Source organism: Trachemys scripta, chromosome 8 (genome assembly GCF_013100865.1).
Source record: "Trachemys scripta elegans isolate TJP31775 chromosome 8, CAS_Tse_1.0, whole genome shotgun sequence".
In the NCBI taxonomy this organism is placed as follows: Eukaryota; Metazoa; Chordata; order Testudines; family Emydidae; genus Trachemys; species Trachemys scripta.
Window position 1 is genome coordinate 37,774,189 of NC_048305.1, and position 21,646 is coordinate 37,795,834.

The following is a 21,646-nucleotide window of genomic DNA, read 5'->3' on the forward strand; positions in this document are numbered from 1 at the left end:
TTACTTTTCTGTTTCCCTTGTAGCAAGCACAGCCTAACCCGGACTGGCGTTTCTCTCAGGCCCAGAGACCTGGAACCAGTGGGTGAGTGAGTCACTTTCTGTTCCTCTGCCCACATGCTGGCTTTTTTTATTTTTCTTGTTGATTTCATGATTTCAGTGCTGGCGGAAGGTGCCAGATTGGTGGCTCTGGAGATGGAGCTTCTCTGCTTATATACAGAATAGATATAGCCTAGGAAGCAGGGCAAGATTCCTCCACCCCCAGACTCACCCGCACCCCAACCCTGCCTCTGCAGCTCAGGCTTGACCTGGAGGGGAACACTCCTGGCCAGAGAGGGGAGTTTAATCTTGTGGGCAATTTAGTCCTTGGCTTCTCTGCTGAAACACCCAAAAAGAGGTCATATTAGTACCAATTCTGCTGGTGTTCTTTGCAGCATCGTCTGTCTAGCTCCCTATACTTGGCTACTGGGAACTGGAATGAGGCCTTGTCTGCACACAAACTTGCATTGAACTAACTCAATGGGTTTGAATTCATACCGTTTGTTTCTCAGTGCAAGCCTGCACATGTGGACACTCCTATTTTGGAATTAGAGTACCGTAGTTTGCTTTTGCTTAAATCAGTAAAAAATGGCTCAAGTTAAATCAAAATCAGACACATTTATTCTAAAATAAAAGTGTTTACACAGAGACTTTCACTTGGTGGTTTAATTATTTCAGTGCAAGTTTGGAATCACTGAAACCTCCAACACATTTTACATTGGTGTCAAATTTTGATTACTGTCAATCTGGGCTGGAATTAAACTGCTGATTTATAGGTAAAAGTCTCCATATCATGGTAGCAATCCCCTGAGTTTTCAACTCTCCCTAGCATGCTATTTGTTGTTAGTAGTAGTAGTAGTAGGTAAAAGTATTATTTTCAAAATTTGGCATATGAGCAGAGGTGAAAGGAAGCTGGTACGCCCTGGTACGGCATACCGGCAAGAGTCAGTGCGCCGTACCGGGGCGGCCCAGCTTCCCCAGGCGGCAATTTAAAGGGCTTGGGGCTCCTAGCAGCGGCTGGAGCCCCGGGCCATTTAAATTGTCGCCAGAGCCCCGCTGCTGGAGCCCTGGGGTAGCGGCAGCGAGACTCTGGGGGTTATTTAAAGGGTGGGGGCTCCCGCTGACTCTACTGCCCTGGGCCCTTTAAATAGCCCTGCCACCGCTACCCCAGTGCTCCAGGGGCTATTTAAAGGGTCGGGGTGGTAGAAGCAGGGGAGCCCCGGGCACTTTAAATAGCCCCTGAAGCCCTGCTGCCGGAGCCCTGGGGTAGCAGTGACAGCTGGGGGCTCCGGCAGTGGTTTAAAGGGCCCAGGGCCATAGCAGCGGCCAAGCCCTGGGCCCTTTAAACTGCTGCCGGAGCCCCCAGTACCACTGCTACCCCGGCGGGGGAGGGGGAGGGCAGTTACCGGTACAGGGCGGGCTGGGGCTGGCTCTGACCCCCCATCCCCACCCCTTCCACCCGAGGCCCCGCCCCTTCTGGGGGCCAGAGCCGGCCCCAACCCAGCCCCATACCGGTAAGTCCCTATTTCTACTTTCACTCCTGCATATGAGTCTCCCCAGGTGCTAGCAAATTGGACAGGTACTAGGTAGGATCAGGGAAACTGAGGGACTTTTGTGGATTCCCTGTTGATCAGGGAAACTGAGGCTGAGGAGAGAGCCTATCAAAGACACATGGAACATATGGTCCTTTTGGTCCTCCACTCTCAGCACACATCCAACACCTGATTGCTCCCTCCCACCTCCCAATGGAGTGCTCTCTGAGCTACCTCCAGCCCTCCTCACATATGCCTGTGGATTTCATACACAGGAACACACACATTATAGGCTAAGCAGCTGTAGCCATCTTACATTTAAAATGTAGGCTCTTTGAGGTGGGGACCAGCTTTCTGTGTTTGTACAGTACTTGTACACAATGGGCTCCTGAAATATGCCTAGCAAAGTGTCCAGGTGGCCATCTGAAATATGAGAGAGACAAGTCATGGGTGAATAGGAGTGTGCAGTGAGGGCTGCTTTCTGGGAACAGAGCCAGGTGGGATCATTCATGAAATCATGCTATAGAGTCAGCCCTGTCACTAAGTAATGTGGCTTGGAATTTATGAGATGAATCTGGTTACTCAGAATTAATCAGGAGACTAGCTAGGTTAATTTAATATGATTTATTTTTGGATTTATTAAAAATGCATCCATCATAATCTCTAGGCACATGTAATTTAATATAAAACACCAACTAACTGCAAACACAATTTATATTTAAAAAAAAATCAAATCAAGCTCCCACTTCCCCATCCCAAATAACTTGGATTGGAGATTACAATGTTTAAATATTCAAAATAAAATTTATGATGAGACCAACAATCTAGGAGTAACACAAGATGCTAAGTGGGAAAGTGACAATGAGATTTCAGGTGGTTGCTTTGCTTCTGGGCCAGTAGAGCCAATGACACAGTGGAAGCAGTACTCTGCCCTTGGAAAAGAGAAGAGACTCCAGTCACTCTGTACTAGTGACCCTACTTGCTGATTCTGCAAAAGTCACCAAGGTGTAGAGATACCAAGATTATCCCCTGCACATTCACCCACTTGCCTAATGGATCAGCTCCTGGCATGGCCTGCAGGAATTATTCTTTAGAGGGAGCTTTGATTTGCTTCTGCTTGTTCTTCTGGGCCTGAGTTCAGCAAAGCATTAGGGTTTAAGCACATGTTTAAGTGTTTGCCAAATTGGGCCCTCACCCACAGACTAGGAGTAAGCCAAATGAGTGTCGTACAGATTACTGCTCCTGTTCAGTCTGTCATTGATCTAGCAATGTTACAATTGCCTCCTCGCACCCTGGGCTGTCAACCCCATGCCACATGGTGAGGAGAGAGAAACAGAACTTCGCAATGGGACAACTCTTGCTTTTAGCCCTGGAATTGACTGAGATTGACTGAGTCTATAGAAAAGCTATTGGGGTTATTTTAGAGGTGTTTTCTGGTATTAGTTATGTTTTATTCTCTCCCTCTGAACTCTGTATAATTGGATTCCTGGTACTAACGGAGCCTGGCTTTGCAGGTGGAAGAATTTTTTTTTTTTAAAGTCCCAATAAAACTTTTTAATACTCTCAGAAACATTATTAGCTGTACCATTTTCTGTAAAATATGTGGCATTTACAAAGTGCATGAAAGTGTGGTATGGCACAAGAGTGTTCCTGGCACTTATGTGGCCTGCATAACTCACTTGTGAATTCATCACTCCTCAGTAAAAAGGACAACCACTCCACACCATCAGCTATGTGAATATGATACGTATGTGGGTGGGATTTGCAAAACCATGCACGTGCATTCTCTCACTCTCACTCATTCTGTCTCTGTCTCTCTCTCTCTTTCTCACACACACACACACACACACACACACACACACACACACACACACACACACACATTCCAAAACAGAAACAAAGTTTGTTGATTGCTGGCTAATGTAACCAGAATAAAACTCTATATCAAGAACACTGCAACTAATTAAATCATAAGGGTTAAAAAGTCTGCCAATATTCCTTTAAGGTGATGTAGCTATAGATACCAACAGCTTTGCCTTTCATCCATTCTCTTTGCAAAAATCAAAATGTGTGAAAATTCACATTACACACACCAATAACAGCTTCAGGCTACATTCACCCCTGTTCCACTGTGGTCAACTGCACACCAAGGGGAGTCTTTCTGAGGACGAGTAGGTGGTTGTACTTCTGGGACAGAGAGGACAGAGTTCCAGACTGAGCTTCATAGTCAGTGACAACTGTTCAGGAGTCCCTGCACCCTGAGATTGCCCTACCCCTGCTGGCCTGTTACAGTGAAGTGTAGGTTATCAATGTAATAAAAATAATGAATAAACCACATGTGGCATATGTCAGAGAACAGAATTTTGGCCATTACATTGCAGAAGATGTGCTTTAAAGATATATCTTAACCGTGCAGCAATATCAGAAATAAAACAACAAAGTTTGGGTAATGTGTAAATAATCTGATCATTAAAATAGGTTACATTTATTGGTGATAGTTTCTGGTGAAAGTACAGAGGACCTGGAGCTCTACATCCAGCTCCCAGTGTCTCTGAACTAGAGGGGAGCGGAGGAGCGGGGTGTTTCACCTCACCTACTCCTCCACCTCCTCCCCTGAGCGCTCCGCGTCCCCACTCCTCTGCCTACCTCCCAGCGCTTCCCGCCACCAAACAGCTGTAGCAAGCTCCAGGAGGGAGGGGGAGGAGCGTGAATGTGGCACGCTCAGGGGAAGAGGCAGGGCCGGGGCAGAGATTTGGGGAAGGAGTCGGAATAGGGGCAGGGAGGGGGCGGAGTTGGAGCGGGGACTTTGGGGAAGGGGTTAGAATGGGGGCAGGGCAGGGGTGGAGTTGGGGCGGGGCCGGGTGCAGAGTGGGGGTTGAGCACCCACCGGCGCCTGTAGAAGTCGGCGCCTGTGGACAGAGGATGGAACACCTGATGATTACCTGTTCCGTCCATTCCCTCTGGGGCACCTAGCATTGGCCACTGTCAGATGACAGGATATTGGGCTAGATGGACCTTTTGTCTGACCCAGTATGGCCACTCTTATGCTATGTTCTAAGATACAGACTTCTCACCTTCAGCCCTTCTCTTATAGTTAGAGCTGAACCATCACACCTGATTGTAACCCTTGAAAACTGGGGAAGATTTAGATCCAGATCTGGACCCCAACTGTTCATTTGAAGTGAAACTATTTTAAGTCTTTTAAAACAGTCATTGTAAACTTATATGAGACATGCTATGATCACATACAGTGATATCGTCTGACTCAGAATTAAGGTTCTTAGCAGAATGTCTAATGTGAATTTTCACACATCTTGGCTTTTTTAAGTGAATTATCAATTATAGGGCTTTCATAATCTTTGGGCCCAATTCACTGATGCTGTCTGCTTTGCACCACTCTAGTTATACAAAACACCCAAGTAGCTAACCTAACTGATCCAAGATGGCTCTTACACTACTCATAACATAAAGCAGCTTTAAGATTGCTCTTATTCCTGTCAGGAATCAGGCCAGCCCAAAGAACAGGAGAATGTAAAAGTGACTTACAGTCTCTTTTGTCCTTTGGCCATTTCTGCTACTAGACACATTAGACACACAAATACACACATCCTTTGCACATGTAATTGAATATCTGAAAACCTATTAAATGTTGTTTAATGTTTGGAAGCAACTGTAATCAGAGTGAAGTTACATGCCTGTGCTCTCCCACTATGATTACAATCTAGTGCTGCATAATGCAGATTATGGCATTAGTATCTAGTGTAATGATGCTCATGGGCACAGTAATAATAATAACTAATAATAAATGTACTCGACTTTTCCTAGGACAGTCACAAAGAGGTTTTGGACCCCATTAAACCTAGAGGGACTGCTTAGCTTAGGGCGAATGTTACAGCTTTATCATTTGTCTGAGAGACTGAGACAGGGACATAATGTGTTTGTTTGTTTTTTAATATTGTCTTCCCCATTGCCTAGCAAAGTGTCCATGTGGCCATTTTCTGGACAATGCCCACCCCTCCATTGTCTTCTACCCTCATCCCAGCCATTGTGTCATTTGCTCATTACACAACAAAGATGTTATGAAGGAATAACATGGGCACAGTGGGTCCAGATAACTGTGTTTATTGACTACAGATAACATTCAAGGCTTAGTTACAGACACTGGTGCTCTGGCAGGGTTCTGGTGGCTTCTGAAACACACTGAATATAGTTAGGGATACTAGAAGGCTCACAAACTCTTTGAAGGGATAGTACCTAATTCCTAACACTATACTAGTGTAAGAACTGCTTCCACAGTACTGCATGTACAGAACGCTACCATGGCATTACCCCCAGTGCGAGGAGCACTGGAGTGCTCTGCGCTTGTGTTATAATGGAAGCAGGCCCCGTACTGTATATTGCACATGTTATTCAATGCATAAAGCCTTTGTGATGAGATCAGGGCTGTGCGCACACAGTGCTGCCACTGAAGCAGTTCTTATGCTGGGAGCAGGAAAGCGGATGTTGGAGGAGGGCACAGTCTTTGCACACTGCCACCTTAAGCAGATCAGCACTGGAAGACTGGACAACATGCTCAACAGAGAGGGCTTTTTTCTTTTTTTTTCTGTTAAATAAAATTAAAGCCCCATGACGTGTCACACTGTCTGGAGTGGTTCACAACCATGAGTGCCTACTTCAGGGCAGACTGTCAAAAACAGACACCCCAAACCGATGGTGTGTTCTATTATTATACTTCACCAAGCCAGTAACAACTGTGAACTCCTGGATCACTATAACAGTCTCACCATGGAGTCACAGACAGTCCCCTTGGACTCTCCAGTCTATCTTGCTGCTCAGACAAACTGGACTTAGGGATAAATAGTCACTTACATCAAAAAATCACACCACATTCAGGTTGCTTCCAGTCCCAAGAGACCATCACTTACCTCCAGATCAACTGGTACCATAGATTTTAGACCAAAGACAATGCCTGGAGCCAATCCTGTAATAAATGATCTAAATGTTTATTAACTAGGAAAAAGAAATAAGAGTTATTTACAGGTTAAAGCAAGCAAACATAGACACACAAATGATTTACCATTTAAATCCTAAGAGTGACAGAGTTTTAGTGAGCTGTCTATTCAAAATGTCTTTCAGGGCAGACCCAGGAGGCAGCCCCTGGGGATCTCCGGCTTCAGTTTAGGTCCTGTCTACTCTGTCAAGTTTTTGCACAGTAAAACAGCTTTCTGCATTGTAACTCCTGAAGTGTACACACTTCCAAGCCACTTAGTGCACAGAAACTGCGCAGTTGCAGCGCTGTAAAAAAACCACCCCGAGAGGCGTACAGCTTTCTGCGCCTGGGGTACAGCACTGCAGGGCCAGTGTATTACAGAGCTGCGACTGGCCTCCTGGAGGTGTCCCACAATGCCTATTCTTGCCTCTCTGGGCATCGGTTTGAACACTACTGCCCTGCCCTCAGGTGACCAACCATCATCCCCACCCCGTAAATTCCTTTGGAATTTTGAAAGTCCCCTTCCTGTTTGCTCGGTGATGTGTGCAGTGGTCTCAGCACATCTTTCCAGGTAACCATGCCTGCTCCACGCATCAGACGATCCCCCGCTTGGAGCAATGCCGAGCTGTTGGCCCTCATCAGCATTTGGGGAGAGGAGGCTGTCCAGTACCAGCTGCATTCCAGCCATAGGAATTATGACACCTACGGACAGATTTCACAATGCATGACAGAAAGGGACCATGACCGAGACACACTGCAGTGCAGGTTCAAAGTAAAGGAGCTGCGGAATGCCTACCACAAGGCACGGGAGGCAAACCACTGCTCTGGTGCTGCATCCAAGAGCTGCCAGTTCTACAAAGAGCTGGACGCGATACTCAGTGGCGACCCCACCTCCACTGCGAAGACCACTGTGGATACTTTGGTGTCTCCCGTGCCAGTTGAGAGTGGACTAAGCCAGGAGGAGAAAATCTTGGATGAGGATGTGGACGGGGACCCAGAGGCAGAAGATGACTTTGAGGCCAGAGATGCATGCAGCCAGGAGCTCTTTTCTACCCTGGAGGAGGCTAGCCAGTCATAGCTGTTGAATGTTGGTGAAGTGCAAACACGAAAGGAGGTCCCTGGTAAGTGGGTTTGATTTTGGGACTTGCTGAGGTGAGTTGTTGCGGGCAGGAGGGTTGCAGAAAGCAGGCTTGTCTCTGCATGATGCACGTACCACCACATGCCTAGTCTGAGCGGTGGAACAGGGTGTTGATTGACTCCCTCACGTCTCAGGGTATGTCTAGGCTACGAAATTTAGGTCAATTTTATGGAAGTCGATTTTTAGAAATCGATTTTATACAGTTGATCGTGTATGTCCCCCCTAAGCGCATTAAGTCGGCGGAGTGCATCCTCACTAGCGTGGCTAGCATCAACTCATGGAGCAGTGCACTGTGGGAAGCTATCCCACAGTTCCCACAGTCTCTGCTGCCCATTGGAATTCTGGGTTAAGCTCCCAATGCCTGATGGGGCAAAAACATTGTCACGGGTAATTTTGGGTACATGTTGTCAGTCTCCCCTCCCTCCCTCCGTGAAAACAACTGCAGACAATCATTTCACTCCTTTTTTCCTGGGTTACCCGTGCAGACGCATAGCACTGCAAGCATGGAGCCCGCTCAGCTTACCACTGCCGTTGCACGCATTATACTGCAGTATGTGCAGAACCGGGCTAAGAGACGGCAGCACGAGGATGATTGTGAGGGGGACATAGACACAGACGTTCCTGAAAGCATGGGATGTGGCAGTGGGGCTGGTTGCTACAGTGGAACGCCGATTTTGGGCCCAGCAAACAAGCACAGACTGGTGGGACTGCATAGTGTTGCAGGTATGAGATGATTCCCAGTGGCTGCAAAAGTTTTGCATGCGTAAGGCCACTTTCCTGGAACTCTGTGAGTTGCTTTCCCCCGCCCTGAAGCACAGGAATGCCAAAATGAGAGCTGCCCTGACAGTTGAGAAGCAAGTGGCGATAGCCCTGTGGAAACTTGCAATGACTGACTGCTACTGGTCAGTCGGGAATCAATTTGGAGTGGGCAAATCTACTGTGGGGACTGCTGTGATTCAAGTAGCCAGTGCAATCACTGACGTTCTGCTATCAAGGGTAGTGACTTTGGGAAATGTGCAGGTCACAGTGGATTGCTTTGCTGCAATGGGGTTCCCTAACTGTGGTGGGGCGATAGATGGAACGCATATCCCTATCTTGGCACCGGACCACCTTGCCAACCAGTACATAAACCACAAGGGGTACTTCTCAATGGTGCTGCAAGCACTGGTGGATCACAAGGGACGTTTCACCGACATCAACGTGGGATGGCCAGGAAAGGTGCATGACGCTCGCATCTTTAGGAACTCCAGGCTGTTTGAGCAGCTGCAAGAAGGGTCTTACTCCCCAGACCAGAAAATTACTGCTGGATTGAAATGCCTATAGTTATGCTTGGAGAACCAGCCACCCCTTGCTTCCATGGCTCATGAATCCATACACAGGTAGCCTGGACAGTAGTAAGGAGCAGTCCAACTATAGGCTGAGCAAATGCAGAATCGTGGTAGTGGAACCTGCAGCAGCAGATTGTCCAGAATCTCCATGAGAGTTTCCTGGAGATCGCTGAGCCCTGGTCTACACTATAGGGTTAGGTCGAATTTAGCTGCGAAGTTCTAAACACCTGAAAATGGCAGTTCACACAGTTCAATAGAGACTTGTTAGAGTTTGGCAGTTACATTCTCTGGAGATTCCATCTGCACTGAGCATGTTTCAGCTCGGGGACACGGGCTGAGCAGGACTTAGAATCATAGAATCATAGAATATCAGGATTGGAAGGGACCTCAGGAGGTCATCTAGTCCAACTCCCTGCTCAAAACAGGACCAATCCCCAACTAAATCATCCCATCCAGGGCTTTGTCAAGCCTGACCTTAAAAACCTCTAAGGAAGGAGATTCCACCACTTCCCTAGGTAACCCATTCCAGTGCTTCACCACCCTCCTAGTGAAAAAGTTTTTCCTAATATCCAACCGAAACCTCCCCCACTGCAAGTTGAGACCATTACTCCTTGTTCTGTCATCTGGTACCACTGAGAACAGTCTAGATCCATCCTCTTTGGAACCCCCTTTCAGGTAGTTGAAAGCAGCTATCAAATCCTACAATTGTTCTTCCCAGATTCCAGGGGCCATTATGGGGCCAGGCACAAGAACAGAGAACAACAAGACTGTTTTCTGTGAGCGTTAAAAGCCCCTCCCGCTGTGCCCAAGCAGTATGGAGGAGGAAACCACCTGACTCAAATGCAGAGGGACAAGAGCTGGTCCTGAGGTGGGATTGGGAGTAGGATGGGACAAAGTGCCTAGGAGAGTGCGTAGAGGAGAACTGGAACTTAGAGCTGTCAGGTGGGGGAAGATAGAGAAACTGGGACCTAGGAAGGAGAGATGGGGGATGAAGAACCAGTGGGGAAAGGGGGAGACTGAGCTTGCCAAGGAGCTGGGAGGAGGGAGACTGGGATCTGAGGAGCCAGTTGAGTGGGGCAACTCAGAGCAAGCGGTGGGTGAGACAGATCAGATGAGGAGCTAGGTTGGGTGGAGCTCAGACTAGCTGGACAAGAACCCTGGAGCAAAGACTAGGATGAGGAGCCCAAGGGGGCACTGGGACTGGAGGTAGCCCCAAGGCAGAGAGTTGGACTGGTTGGGCAAGGAAACAAGAAAAAGGATGAGAAGTCAGTGAAAAGGGAGGAGGACTGAGCCAAGGAGTTGGTGGTGGGGAAGCAACAGGACAAATACAAGAACAAACTGAAGAGACATCGCAGAAGGAGTCAGATGTTGGACAGGGGGGAAGGGGCAGAAGGGCCTGTGACCCCTGGAGACCTCCCTCTCCGGAACCTGGAATTGAGTGCTCTGGGAATTACTCAGGATTGTATAGTGAAGGAGACAGTTGTCTGTAGGATCCTGCCTCATTTGTTGCAGAAGTCAGCAGCTGTTTAAGAGACTGCAGGAAGAGAAAGGATGTGTAAGGCAATTGAATGAAGCATGGATTATTGAAATCTATCCCTGCCTCTTCCATAGAGTTCCTATGTGATTTTAGAGAGACAAGCTGGGGGAGGTAATATCTTTTATTGGACCAACTTCTGTTGGTGAGAGAGACAAGCTTTCAAGCTTACACAGAGCTCTTCTTCAGCTGTGGGAAACTATCCAAAGTGAAACAGATTGTTTAGCATAAGTAGTTAATACATATTTTAAGGGACCATTCAAGGTGAAGGGGCCCATTAACACCTCTCCAGTCATAGGGAGGAAAGGAAGGGGAGGGGGAGGGAAAGCAGCTTGGGAAGGGGGTTGTTAGTGGGTTGCAGATTGTTGTAATAAGCCAGAAATCCAGGGTCTCTACTCTGTCCACGATTTTTAGCATCTAGCAAATTTATGAGTTTAAGCTCCCAGGCTCATCTGTTGAAAGTGTTGTGCAGGTGCCCTTTGAGAATGAGGACTGACAGCTCAGATATGGAGTTATCGGTTTATGAAAAGTGTTCACCCACAGGTGATGTGGGGTTTTTGTCTTTTCCTGTCCAAGTTAATTCAAGAATGTAGTGATGGTTTGCTTTCACCCGTATAGTGGCTATTGGGGTATTTAGTGCAGAGGTGACACATGGGGGGCATGTGGGGTCAGGTTGGCCTGCTGGGGGTGGGGAGGGAAAGGGGCTCTGTCCTTCTCTCCCTGTGCCTCCCCCCAGGGACAAGGGCTGAGCATGCTGGGCGGGGGAGAGGGGGGCTCCAGCTCACTCAGTCCTTGTCCCCAGCAGCCGAGCCCAGGCAAGGAGCGGGCCACTGCTCCCTCCCAGCCAGGCTCTCTCAGGCAGAAGTGGCTTCGTCTCGGGGGAAAGTTACAGGGAGAGAAGGACAAATCCCATTCCCCCACACTGGTAACTTTGGTGGGGTGGGGAGGGGGGAGTCACTGGGCAGAGGAAACACATGGGGTGGCCATGTATCCTTCCCTTTAGATTGTGTCCCCCCAGTATGGGGAGGCACGAGTTGTCTATGATTTAGTGCACTGGACAAGGTACACCACATGTTGTGATAGGCATGTGTAGGACCCATGGAACTTGAAAGGTGTTTTAGGGTGTTGGGGCGGGGGTGTTGATCATTGTAGCAGTGAAGATATGTTTGCCTCTCTTGTTCTGTCAGAGTCTGGTGCTACTTTGAATTGGTGTGTCCTGGTCTGTGGGAAGCTTTCTTGTGATGATGATCTCGGAGAGGTCGGGGAGTTGTTTGAAGGCCAGAAGTGGTGGATCACTCAGGATAGATTTCTTTCGGGATGGATTGACTATGGGTTGTAGTTGTTTGATGATGACCCGCATGGGTTCCAATGTGGGCTGGTAGGTGACAACTGGGGTGTGCAGTCTTTACATAGATTGTAAAATCTCTGAGGCACGGATTGCCTCCTGCCAAGTATCTGTACAGTATCCAGCACAATGGGGCCCTAATGCTGTCTGGGGCCTCTCTATGCTACTGTAATACAACTAAATATTAGTAACAATTCAGGGTGGCCCTCATAACTCACTTGTGGCTTGCTTTACACAGACCACATCATCTTGTAGTCAATAGGTTGATGTGGATAATGAGCTTTTGGGATACCCCGGATTTCACTAGACAGCAAATATTGCAAAAGCAATATCCCTGGATACCTCCTACTAGGACTTCCTCTGCAAATTACACAATAGTTTACATACTGCTCAGAAGATAGTTTGCAATGGCCAATCCCGCCTGGGATATTAGTGGAGTAATATCGAAAATGGAAGGGCATGGATGGTGGGTGAAACCCCCATTCAGGGAGGCTACCCCTGCCCCGCCCCTTCCACCAGAAGCTCCACCCATATCCCACCCCTTCCACCTCCCCCACCTGCTGGAGCCCCGAGTCCTTCCCCCCCGTGGCTGGAGGAGCCCTGGCCAAACAGCCCTGACCCCTGGGCTACCAGCCAGCCTGAGAACTGCCCTTGGCTGCTAGCCAGCCCGAGCTGCCGGCCTGCCCTACCACCAGCCCAAACCACCCCAGGCCACCGGCCAGCCTGAGCACTGGCCCAAGCTGCCCAAAGCTGCTGGCCCAAGCCACTCTAGGCCGCCGGCCAGCCTGAGCCACGAGCTCCAGGCTGCTGGCCAGAGCTGAGCCCCTGACAGCTTCTGGGGAGAAGGGGGTGAGAAGGGATGCAGTGGGTGGGGAGAGAGATGGGGGGGCCTCGGGGGAGTGGGTGTGTGCAGGAGAGGAGAGACGCAGGGAGTGGCAGGTGGTGGGGACCTCATGGGAGAGTGGGGTGGATGAGAGGATGGATGCAGAGTGTGGCGGGAACCTCCAGAGAGGGGGGTGAAATGGAGGAGAGGAGGGACTCACCAGGCAGTGGCAGGCAGTAGAGGCCTCGGGGAAGAGGTGGTGCACAGGTGGGACCACCACGGCCCAGGCATTCTGCGGCGGGTCCGTGGCGGCTCCTATTATATCTGCCGCCCGTGTGGAAGGGGAAGATGGTGTCATGGTTAAGGCATTGGACTTGAACTCAGCAGATTATGGTCCAACTCCTGGCCGTGTCACAGGCTTTGTGTGTGACCTTGGGTAAGTCACTCAGGGCCAGATTTTCAAAGGAATTTAGGTGTCTAAAGATACAGATAAGTACCTGGGCACCTAAATCCCACAGGCCTGTAGTCTCTCAGTACCTCAGTATCCCATCTGTAAAATGGGAATAATAATCCTTCCTTTGTCTGTGCTGTTTATTCAGACTCTGATGTCTCTGAGGCAAGGGCTGTTTGTTGCTATGTGTCTGTACACAGGCTACATAAGGAGACCTTGATGTTGGTTGGGGCCTCCAGGTGCTACCATAAATAAATAATAATAACTAATAATTTAATATGAGGAAGATCTTTTGGGCTCTAGGATTATTTCATTGGACCCCTTTGGGGGAAATATGATTGCAAGTCAGTGAGCAAACAGTGTTAAACACAGCTGCTGGCCATCTGGCAAACACTGAAAAGCATGCTGTACTGTATCTAAGAATATAGATTGCAGCTTCATTTAAACAAAACTCCTGGTTAATTGAAGTTCAGTTGTATCCCCTGAAATTTGCAAAGCTGACTGACCAGTCTGTAGTGCTAACAGCCATCCATCAGTTTTCATTGATCCCTGGGGTTGGGGAGCCAGATTTTAAATGCTGGCTATCCTCCTTTAGCCCCCTCTCACTTTCTCACCCTATTGCTACAAGAAGATAGTGGTAGCATCTTATTTTCTTCCCTGCCTCTCAGGTTCTGCAGAGCTAGTGAGTGGTATATCTCCCCTCTGCTCTGGGTCTGTGCTTTTTCAGCAGTGGTCAGATGGCTTCCCCCTCCCACCCCCACTTAATCCAAAACCCTGTTAATCCATAGGCAAGTGGTTCCCAAACTTTTTATTAAGGTGACCCCCCCCAACTGCATTTTTGTCTCATTTTGTCTTTTGTGTGTGTGTGTGTGTGACTCACCTTTACATGTATGCACCCTCTGTCCCGACACTGCAATCCGAAACCTGGTCTGGTGTGGAGGGGAGAGCCCAGGGCAGCAGGGGGCAGAGGGAGAGTGAGCTGGATCTGCACTCACCCCACAGTAGCCTGTTCCATGGGGCTGGGCCTGGCTTCCCATTCTGGGCATTGCAACCAGGCACAGTGGTCTCAACACCACTCAGGTTTTGCCCAGCAGCCCCTCCCTCAATCCCTAGGCCTCCTCTCCCCACCAGGTCAGGAGAAGTATATGTATGACTAGGTCAGGGCCAAACCCGGGACATGGCAACGCATCTACAACCTTCCCGCGACCCACTGGTGGGTAAGGACCTGCCATTTGGGAAACACCACCATAGGCTTTGGGTGTCCTCTGAAACCTTCTCATGAATAGGGTTACATAGTGTAGCTTATCTGAAACAACCTAAAGACCTTCACCTTACATAGCCTTCAGATGGGAAGGCAGGGCCCAGTCTTGCAAACACTGATGCATATAAGTGATTTTTCTCAATTACATGCACATATGTTTGCAGGATTGGGCCCATAATGCCAATTTTTTAAAGGCATTTAGGCACTTAAAGATGCAGATAGGTGCCTGGGGGTGCCATGTGACATAGGCACCTAGGCCCAGATTCACAAAGGTGCTTAGGCATCTAACTCCCAGACACCTAAATCCCATTTTTAGGTGCCACTGAGATCCACAAAGCACCCATGTGGCTGTCATCTAACCTGTAAGCGACCAAACTGGTGCCTAAGTTGTTGTGGTACCTATGCACCTATATTTCTGCCTCAGCGCATGCACAGTGCTTCCTCACTCTGGACATCCAGGTGCCTATTTCCCAACTAAACCCCAGTGCAATCCATAAATCTGAGGGTAGGCCCTGTAACTGTGCCTTAGTGGGTCACAACTGAGGATGCCAAATTCAGGATGAACTGCTGAGAAATAGGGCAAACACAACCCAAAACTGGTGGTTATTCTTTTATAAGATATACCAGACCAGCCACAAAAGTAAACTCCTGTACACCACACAGGCTAACAAGAAAACATAAAGGCAGTTTCCTCAGGCATTCCAGTTCTTATATCACCACCAAAAACACTGGATTCAGAGATGAATGGTTCTTTACAACCAGTCTCATCAAATAATAGGTTCTTCTGATCCCAAAGGACCAGCCACACACCCAGGTCAATATATAACTTAGATCTTACCCAAAAATCACGCTGGTGCCAATCCTTTAGTATCTAAAATCTAAAGGTTTATTGAAAGAAAGAAAGAAAGAAAGAAAGAAAGAAAGAAAGAAAGAAAGAAAGAAAGAGAAAGAAGGTGAGCATTAAAATTGGTTAAAGGAATCAATTACATACAGTAATGGCAAAGTTCTTGGTTCAGGCTTGTAGCAGTGATGGAATGAACTGCTGGCTTAAGTCAAGTCTCTGGAGTACATCCACAGCTTGGATGGGTCATTCAGTCCTTTGTTCAGAGCTTGTTTGTAGTAAGAACTATGGGATATTCTGGTTTGGGTCTCCTCAGTTTCTCCTGCTGAAGTTGCTCCAGTCTAATTAAATGTTAATTGGGCCAGAGAAAGAATGAGACTCCCTCTGTAGTCCAGAGATTAGAGCACTCCCCTGAGTGGTGTCAGATCCCTTCTCCTTATCAATAGAGCCAGTGTTTTTCAGCAATGAAAACACAGTAATTTTAGATTTTCAAAGCTGTATATTTCAGAAATTTTGGATATGCGTTATAGTAATATAAAAATATTGTATTTCATTGTAATACTGAAGGCTAAAGCCAGCTGTTCAGTGGGGTGGGGGACAAACACTGGGCACTGAGGGCTAAAGCCAGCTGTGTGCTGGGGACAGGAGCCATCTGTGTGCTGGGGAGATGAGTGGGGAGAGGCACTGTGGACACTGCCGAGAGCAGGTGTGAGGGTCGTCCGCTCTGCAACGTGGCAAGGGAGCCTGGCATCCTACTGCCAAGTGCCCTGCCCACCAAGGGGAAGCTCCATGGTGGTTTTGGCAAGCCCAAGTCTGTGTGAGGAGGGGAGAAGTTGGCAGCAAGTCTCAACAGCAGCCAGCCCCCAGCCTCTGCCCTACATCCTGAGGAGGAGTCAGGTGTCTCCAGGGACGCCGGATTTCTACTGCATTAATAGCCTAACATCAGTTAAAAACTAGCCCAAACATAGTCCAATGTATTTATAGAAACAAAGTAGGGAGTTTTGGAAGGGGGGTGCGTATACTGGGAGAGAGTATTTGCGGGAGCGCTGGAGGAATTATTTGGGGGAGTACTGGAGAGGTGTGTGTACTGGGAGGGAGTATTAGGGGGGTTTCTAGAGGAATTATTTGGGGGGTGTTGGAGGGGTGTGTGTGTACTGGGAAGGGGCATTGGGGGTGCTGGAGGAGTTATTTGGGAGATACTGGAGGGGTGTGTGTGTATTGGGAGAGGGTATTGGGGGGTACTGGAGGGGTGTGTGTATTGGAAGGAGGTATTTGAGGGTGCTGGAGGAGTTATTTGTGGGGTACTGGAGGGGTGTGTGTGTACTGGGAGGGGATATTTGGGGGTGCTGGAGGAGTTATTTGGGGGGTGCTGGAGGGGGGATGTATACTGGGAGGGGGTATTTGTGTGTGTGTGTGTACTAGGAGGAGGTATTTGGGGGAGTGATGGAGGAGCATGTGTACTGGGAGGGGGCATTTGAGGGGTGCTGGAGAGTTATATGGGTGTACTGGAGGGGTGTGTGTATACTGGGAGGAGGTATTTCGGGGGTTGCTGGAGGGGGTACCTGCGGCCTCCAGGTGGGGGGCAGTGTCCTGCTCCCTGTCACGGTGACAGGGAAGCTGGCACAGGCCATCAATCAGGGCCTCCCTGCAGGCCTTTCCCCCTCCCCAGGGTGGGGAGCCGGGGCCTGGCCCTGTCAACCTTCCTGGGTTGAAATCTGAGGGGCACATGACCCCACACATGCCTTGCCCACACATCACCTTTGCCCCAGCCTCTGCCCTGCACGCTGGGAGTAAGTTAGGTGTCTCTGGGCAGAAATCTGGAGAGTCACATGATCTGCGTGCCTTGCTCACCCTCTGATCAGGGATTCCAGAAATGAAAGTAATTTTGGAAAAAACCTGTGGCAATAGCAGCACTTTCTGGAAACCACCAGCCAGAGGTGAAAGTAAGCTAGTACGCCCCGGTACGGCGTACCAGCAAGAACCGGTGCACAGTATCAGAGCGGATTGGCTTCCCCTGGCGGCAATTTAAAGGGCCTGGGGCTCTCAGCAGCGGCTGGAGCCCCGGGCCCTTTAAATTGCCGCCAGAGCCCTGCTGCCAGAGCCCTGGGGAAGCAGCAGCGGGGCTCGAGCGCCAGTTTAAAGGGCCTGGGACTCCTGCCACAGCTACCGCCCTGGGCCCTTTAAATCATCCCCAGAGCCCTGGGGTAGCGGCAGTGGGGCTCCGGCGGCTATTTAAAGGGTCCAGGGCTGCGGTAGCCGCTACCGCCCCGGCCCTTAAAATAGCGCTGGAGATCCGCTGCTGCCTTCCCAGGGCTCCAGCAGGAGGGCTTTGGGGATGATTTAAAGGGTCTGGGGCGGTAGGGGCAGCCGGAACCCCGGGTTCTTTAAATCACTGCCCTAGCCCCTGGCTGCTGTTGCTACCCCAGGGCTCTGGCAGAGGGCCTCGGGTGGCAATTTAAAGGGCCCAGGGCTCCCACTGCCACTACCTTCCGTGGCCCTTTAAATCGCCACCCGAGCCCTGCTGCTAGAGCCCTGGGGTAGTGGCGGCGGGGCTCTGGCGTTGATTTAAAGTGCCAGGGGCTCCCGGCTGCCACTACTGCAGTGGAGCCCTGGGCCCTTTAAAGCTCCGCCAGAAGCTGGGGCCCCGGGGTGGCAGCAGCAGCCGGGAGCCCCCTCCGATGGTGATTTAAAGTGCCTGGGGATTTAAAGGCCCCGCCTCTTTCGGTTGAGGCCCCGCCCCGTTCTAAGGACTCCGGAGTACCGGTAAGTCCTTTAAGTTACTTTCACCCCTGCCACCAGCCCTACTTATCAGGTACGGGGCGGGGGGGGTGGGGCTCGGAGGGGGACTTGAATTGGTGGTCTTCCATCTCTGGGGGGAATACCCAAGCCACCAAGCTACAGGTTATGAGGTAGCCACTTCTTCTTCCCCAGCTCTTGTGTGTGGAGTTAGGCGACCTTTGAGCAGACCCCACATGACAGTTAGGAGGAGTCTTCCCTGGATTTGTGGATAGCTAGGTGCCTCCCTGCAGTCTGGATCTAGATACTGATCTCTGTTAGAGGGGTGGGGCTTAGCACACATCCCTCTCTTCAGCATCTGCCATTGGCTAGTTTAGGCAGCTCTCAACTTAGAGCCTATCTACGTTTATAGCACTACAGCAACACAGCTGCACCAGTGCAGCTGCACCACTGTAGCGCTTAGTGAAGATGCTACCTTCACCAACAGGAGAACTCCCACACCCTGAGCAACATAGTTATACCGATATACATTTATAAGGTAGGCCAGGGCTCTAGCTTTTGTGGATCTCATTCTAAGTTGCCTGTCTCTCTCCATGTGTTGTATAGGGAGCCTAGGTGCCTAAATCAGACTTTGTGGTTCACAGGGTTGTTCTAGTGATTCTCTTGGCACCTCAAAGTTAGGTGTTGTGAAACTGAGCATGGCAACACCTAAGTTACTCTGTGGATCCGGGCCCTAGTGAAAACCTCACTGAGCAGCTATCTACATTGTTAGGCACCTACATACCTGTAAAATCAGGCCCTTCATGATCATTGTTCTTTAAAACTCCAGACACAGATCGAGACCTTGGGGAATGTCTTATCTCTAGAATATTTCTTTAATGGGTGACCTTATAATAATCAATAGCATTAACTTTCTCTACAGAGCATGGTACTTCTACAGGCAATATCTGACAGAATCCCACCCTCTCTGCTGAGCCTTTGGTAACTCTTTGTTTATTTTCTTTTCCTTAGCTCCCAGAATGGAGAAGAAGGTGGAGCTTGGCCAAACAACCAGTTTGATACGGAAATGCTTCAAGCCATGATTCTGGCATCAGCAAATGGTCAGTTTCCTTTAAGTACAAGATAATTGCATCAGTTGTAATGATGTAACATTTAAAGTGCATGTAATTAGATAGGATTTTAATATTATCAGTGGTTCAGAGCAACTGGCCGGGACGATGTGGCTTCCTAAAGTACTTCTTAAGCAAATACCATCAGAATACCATTGGCACTTGTATTACTATGCAAAAGAGACATGAACCGGGGTGCCGGAACAATCTGTATAGTGAGGGTGCTGAGAGCCATTGAATCAAACTGTAAACTCTGCATACGATGGAAACCACTTCAAGCAGCACCACACACACACCCTTCGTTTCAGCACCCACTTTATGAATAGGTTAGGATATGAATAGGATACGAATGGGGAATTATTAACATGGAGCAGGGCTTGCGGTTGATGTGAGATAGTTATTCAGTTGTGTAGTACGGCAGGAGGCTAAAGGCTGAGACTTTCCAGTACCTGCATTCTTGAGAGAGTGGTATCTGGCTCATAATATGGTGATATGGACTAGAAGAGCCTGTGTTTGGAGTGTCTCTCTCGCTTTTTAAAAATATGTATGTGTAGTTGTATAGAAAGTCTGATCCCAAAATGAAACAAATATGCAATGTCTGATTTGATACACCAGTACATGCGAGGGGATGCCATTTTGGTGTGAATTTGAGAAAAGGAGCAAGTTGGGAGACTTGGCTGTGAATAGGACATGGAAACAGTACTGGAAACATAGGATTTGCTGTACTGGATCCCAAGGCCCATCTACTCCAGTATCCTGTCTCCACCAGTGACGAGCACCAGAGGATTCAGAGAAAGGTGCAGTAGACAGATGTGGGATAATCTGTCCCCCTCTTCCCCATTCTCACATATGAGGGAAGGAATAACATGTGTTAGTAGCAGAAAAGAGATGTTTTTTGGTTTTGGAACAAAGGGACAGATTTTTAAAGAAGAGAACTCCTGTTTTACAGGGGCAATTTTGCACCCATGAAAAACTGTGATCACAAATATTAGTTGGTAGATGTTTAACGACCTGGCTGTACCCACACATCCAAGAATTATTCTAGCTGCTAGCTCATTTTTGGTAGCAAAATGCAGACACATTTTTAGTGCTGACAGCAAAAGAGAGGGCTGAGGCATAACTGAATATCTGCCTCACCAACTTTAAAATACTTTATTTGCAATTATTATTATTGTGGTTTGTGTGGGTTGTTTTTTTTTTAACTTTTACCATCTATTGTTATGTGAGAGTGACAGGAAATACAGAAGAGTATTTGTAGGTCTGTGATCCTGGTGCACTTTTGTTAATGAATCATAATAGACAAGTCATTAGAATACAGAATTCAAGATAAAGAGGCTAGCTGTTTTACATAGAGCCTTTGTTTATAAATACCTTTACGTTTGTTCCCTCTAAATTTTAAAGATAGAAAAAACAGCATAGCCATAAAACACTGACAAAAATGCTTAGGATGTTTTCTCTCTGCTATTGGCAGAAAAAAGTCTGTGGTGAGGATTTCAAATTGCTATTTCTTCTTTGGAGAGCTGCTTTAGCCTGAACTTTGTCACCCTGAAAGCCTCTCTGCAGACTCTGAGCAGCCCATGCAAACAGCTGCCACAGCCAGTTAAGGAGATAAAGGTCTTGGACATTAGAGTGTTTTCTTTCCTATATATATATTTTTTTTAAATGGAAACAATGTGAAATTGTGGTTCTACTCTGTAAATGGACTCTGTAAAAATAGCCACGGAGGCCATATGTTTGTCATTTCTCCGTGACTCCAGCTAACATGTCCTCACTTTACAAATAACATGATTATTTTTCTACTTGCCTGCCCTGCAATCCCTGGGATCTAAAAGCTGAATGGGTTCTTTATAAATTGTGCATCAGTTTACACTTACCTGTGAGGAAGGGACCCTTTCTCTGGCAAAACTTCCCCATCCCACATGATAAGCTAGTTCATGGCATTGTTTGCCACTGCCCAGATTGGTGATGCCCTGCCCTGATGTGATGCCCCTCTGCAGGGTTTTTTCTGTGCTCCTGGGGATGTGTGAAATCTGTTCCATCCATTAGACTGTAGCAAATTGCTCTCCCTGATGAGTCAGCTCCACTCTGCAGAATGGAAGATGGGCAGAGGGCCGTGACTGTCTCCTCCCCAATCCTCCCTGCCGCGTTTTCTGTATCTTGCTGTGGGAGGATGGGGAACAGAAGCCAGGAGTCTCTGTTCTCACCAGAGTGTAGAGAGACCAGGACTGCTCTTGTGAGAGGCTCTTGCACAGCTACCATATTGATCCAGTTCGGCACAGTGCACAACCATGTGCTGATCCTTAAACACATTAGTAGTGTCATTGACTTCAGCATCATTCTTCATATGCTTAGGTGCTGGGCTGGATGGGGGAAAGGCTTCTAGTACTCCCTGTTTGTCACATGCCCATGCAAGAGCCACTTAAATTCAAGCCAGAAGGGGGACAGTGATACCACTGCTGCACCATTTCCCCTGTTTCAGCCTGGGATATCACAGATGCCCCTCCACTGAGTGTGAAGAGACA

At 48.5% G+C, this 21,646-nt stretch overlaps 1 protein-coding gene across 16 annotated transcripts in view; it reads left to right on the forward strand.

Moving 5' to 3' along the window:
- LOC117881609 (protocadherin gamma-A4-like) overlaps positions 1–21,646 on the forward strand; it is a 388,535-nt gene that overhangs the window by 354,300 nt on the left and 12,589 nt on the right. For all 16 annotated transcript variants that reach the window (XM_034779063.1, XM_034779064.1, XM_034779071.1 and 13 more), the window contains 2 exons: positions 24–82; positions 19,027–19,115. In XM_034779063.1, the coding sequence (XP_034634954.1) occupies positions 24–82; positions 19,027–19,115 (148 nt within the window). The remainder of the gene's footprint in view (positions 1–23; positions 83–19,026; positions 19,116–21,646) is intronic.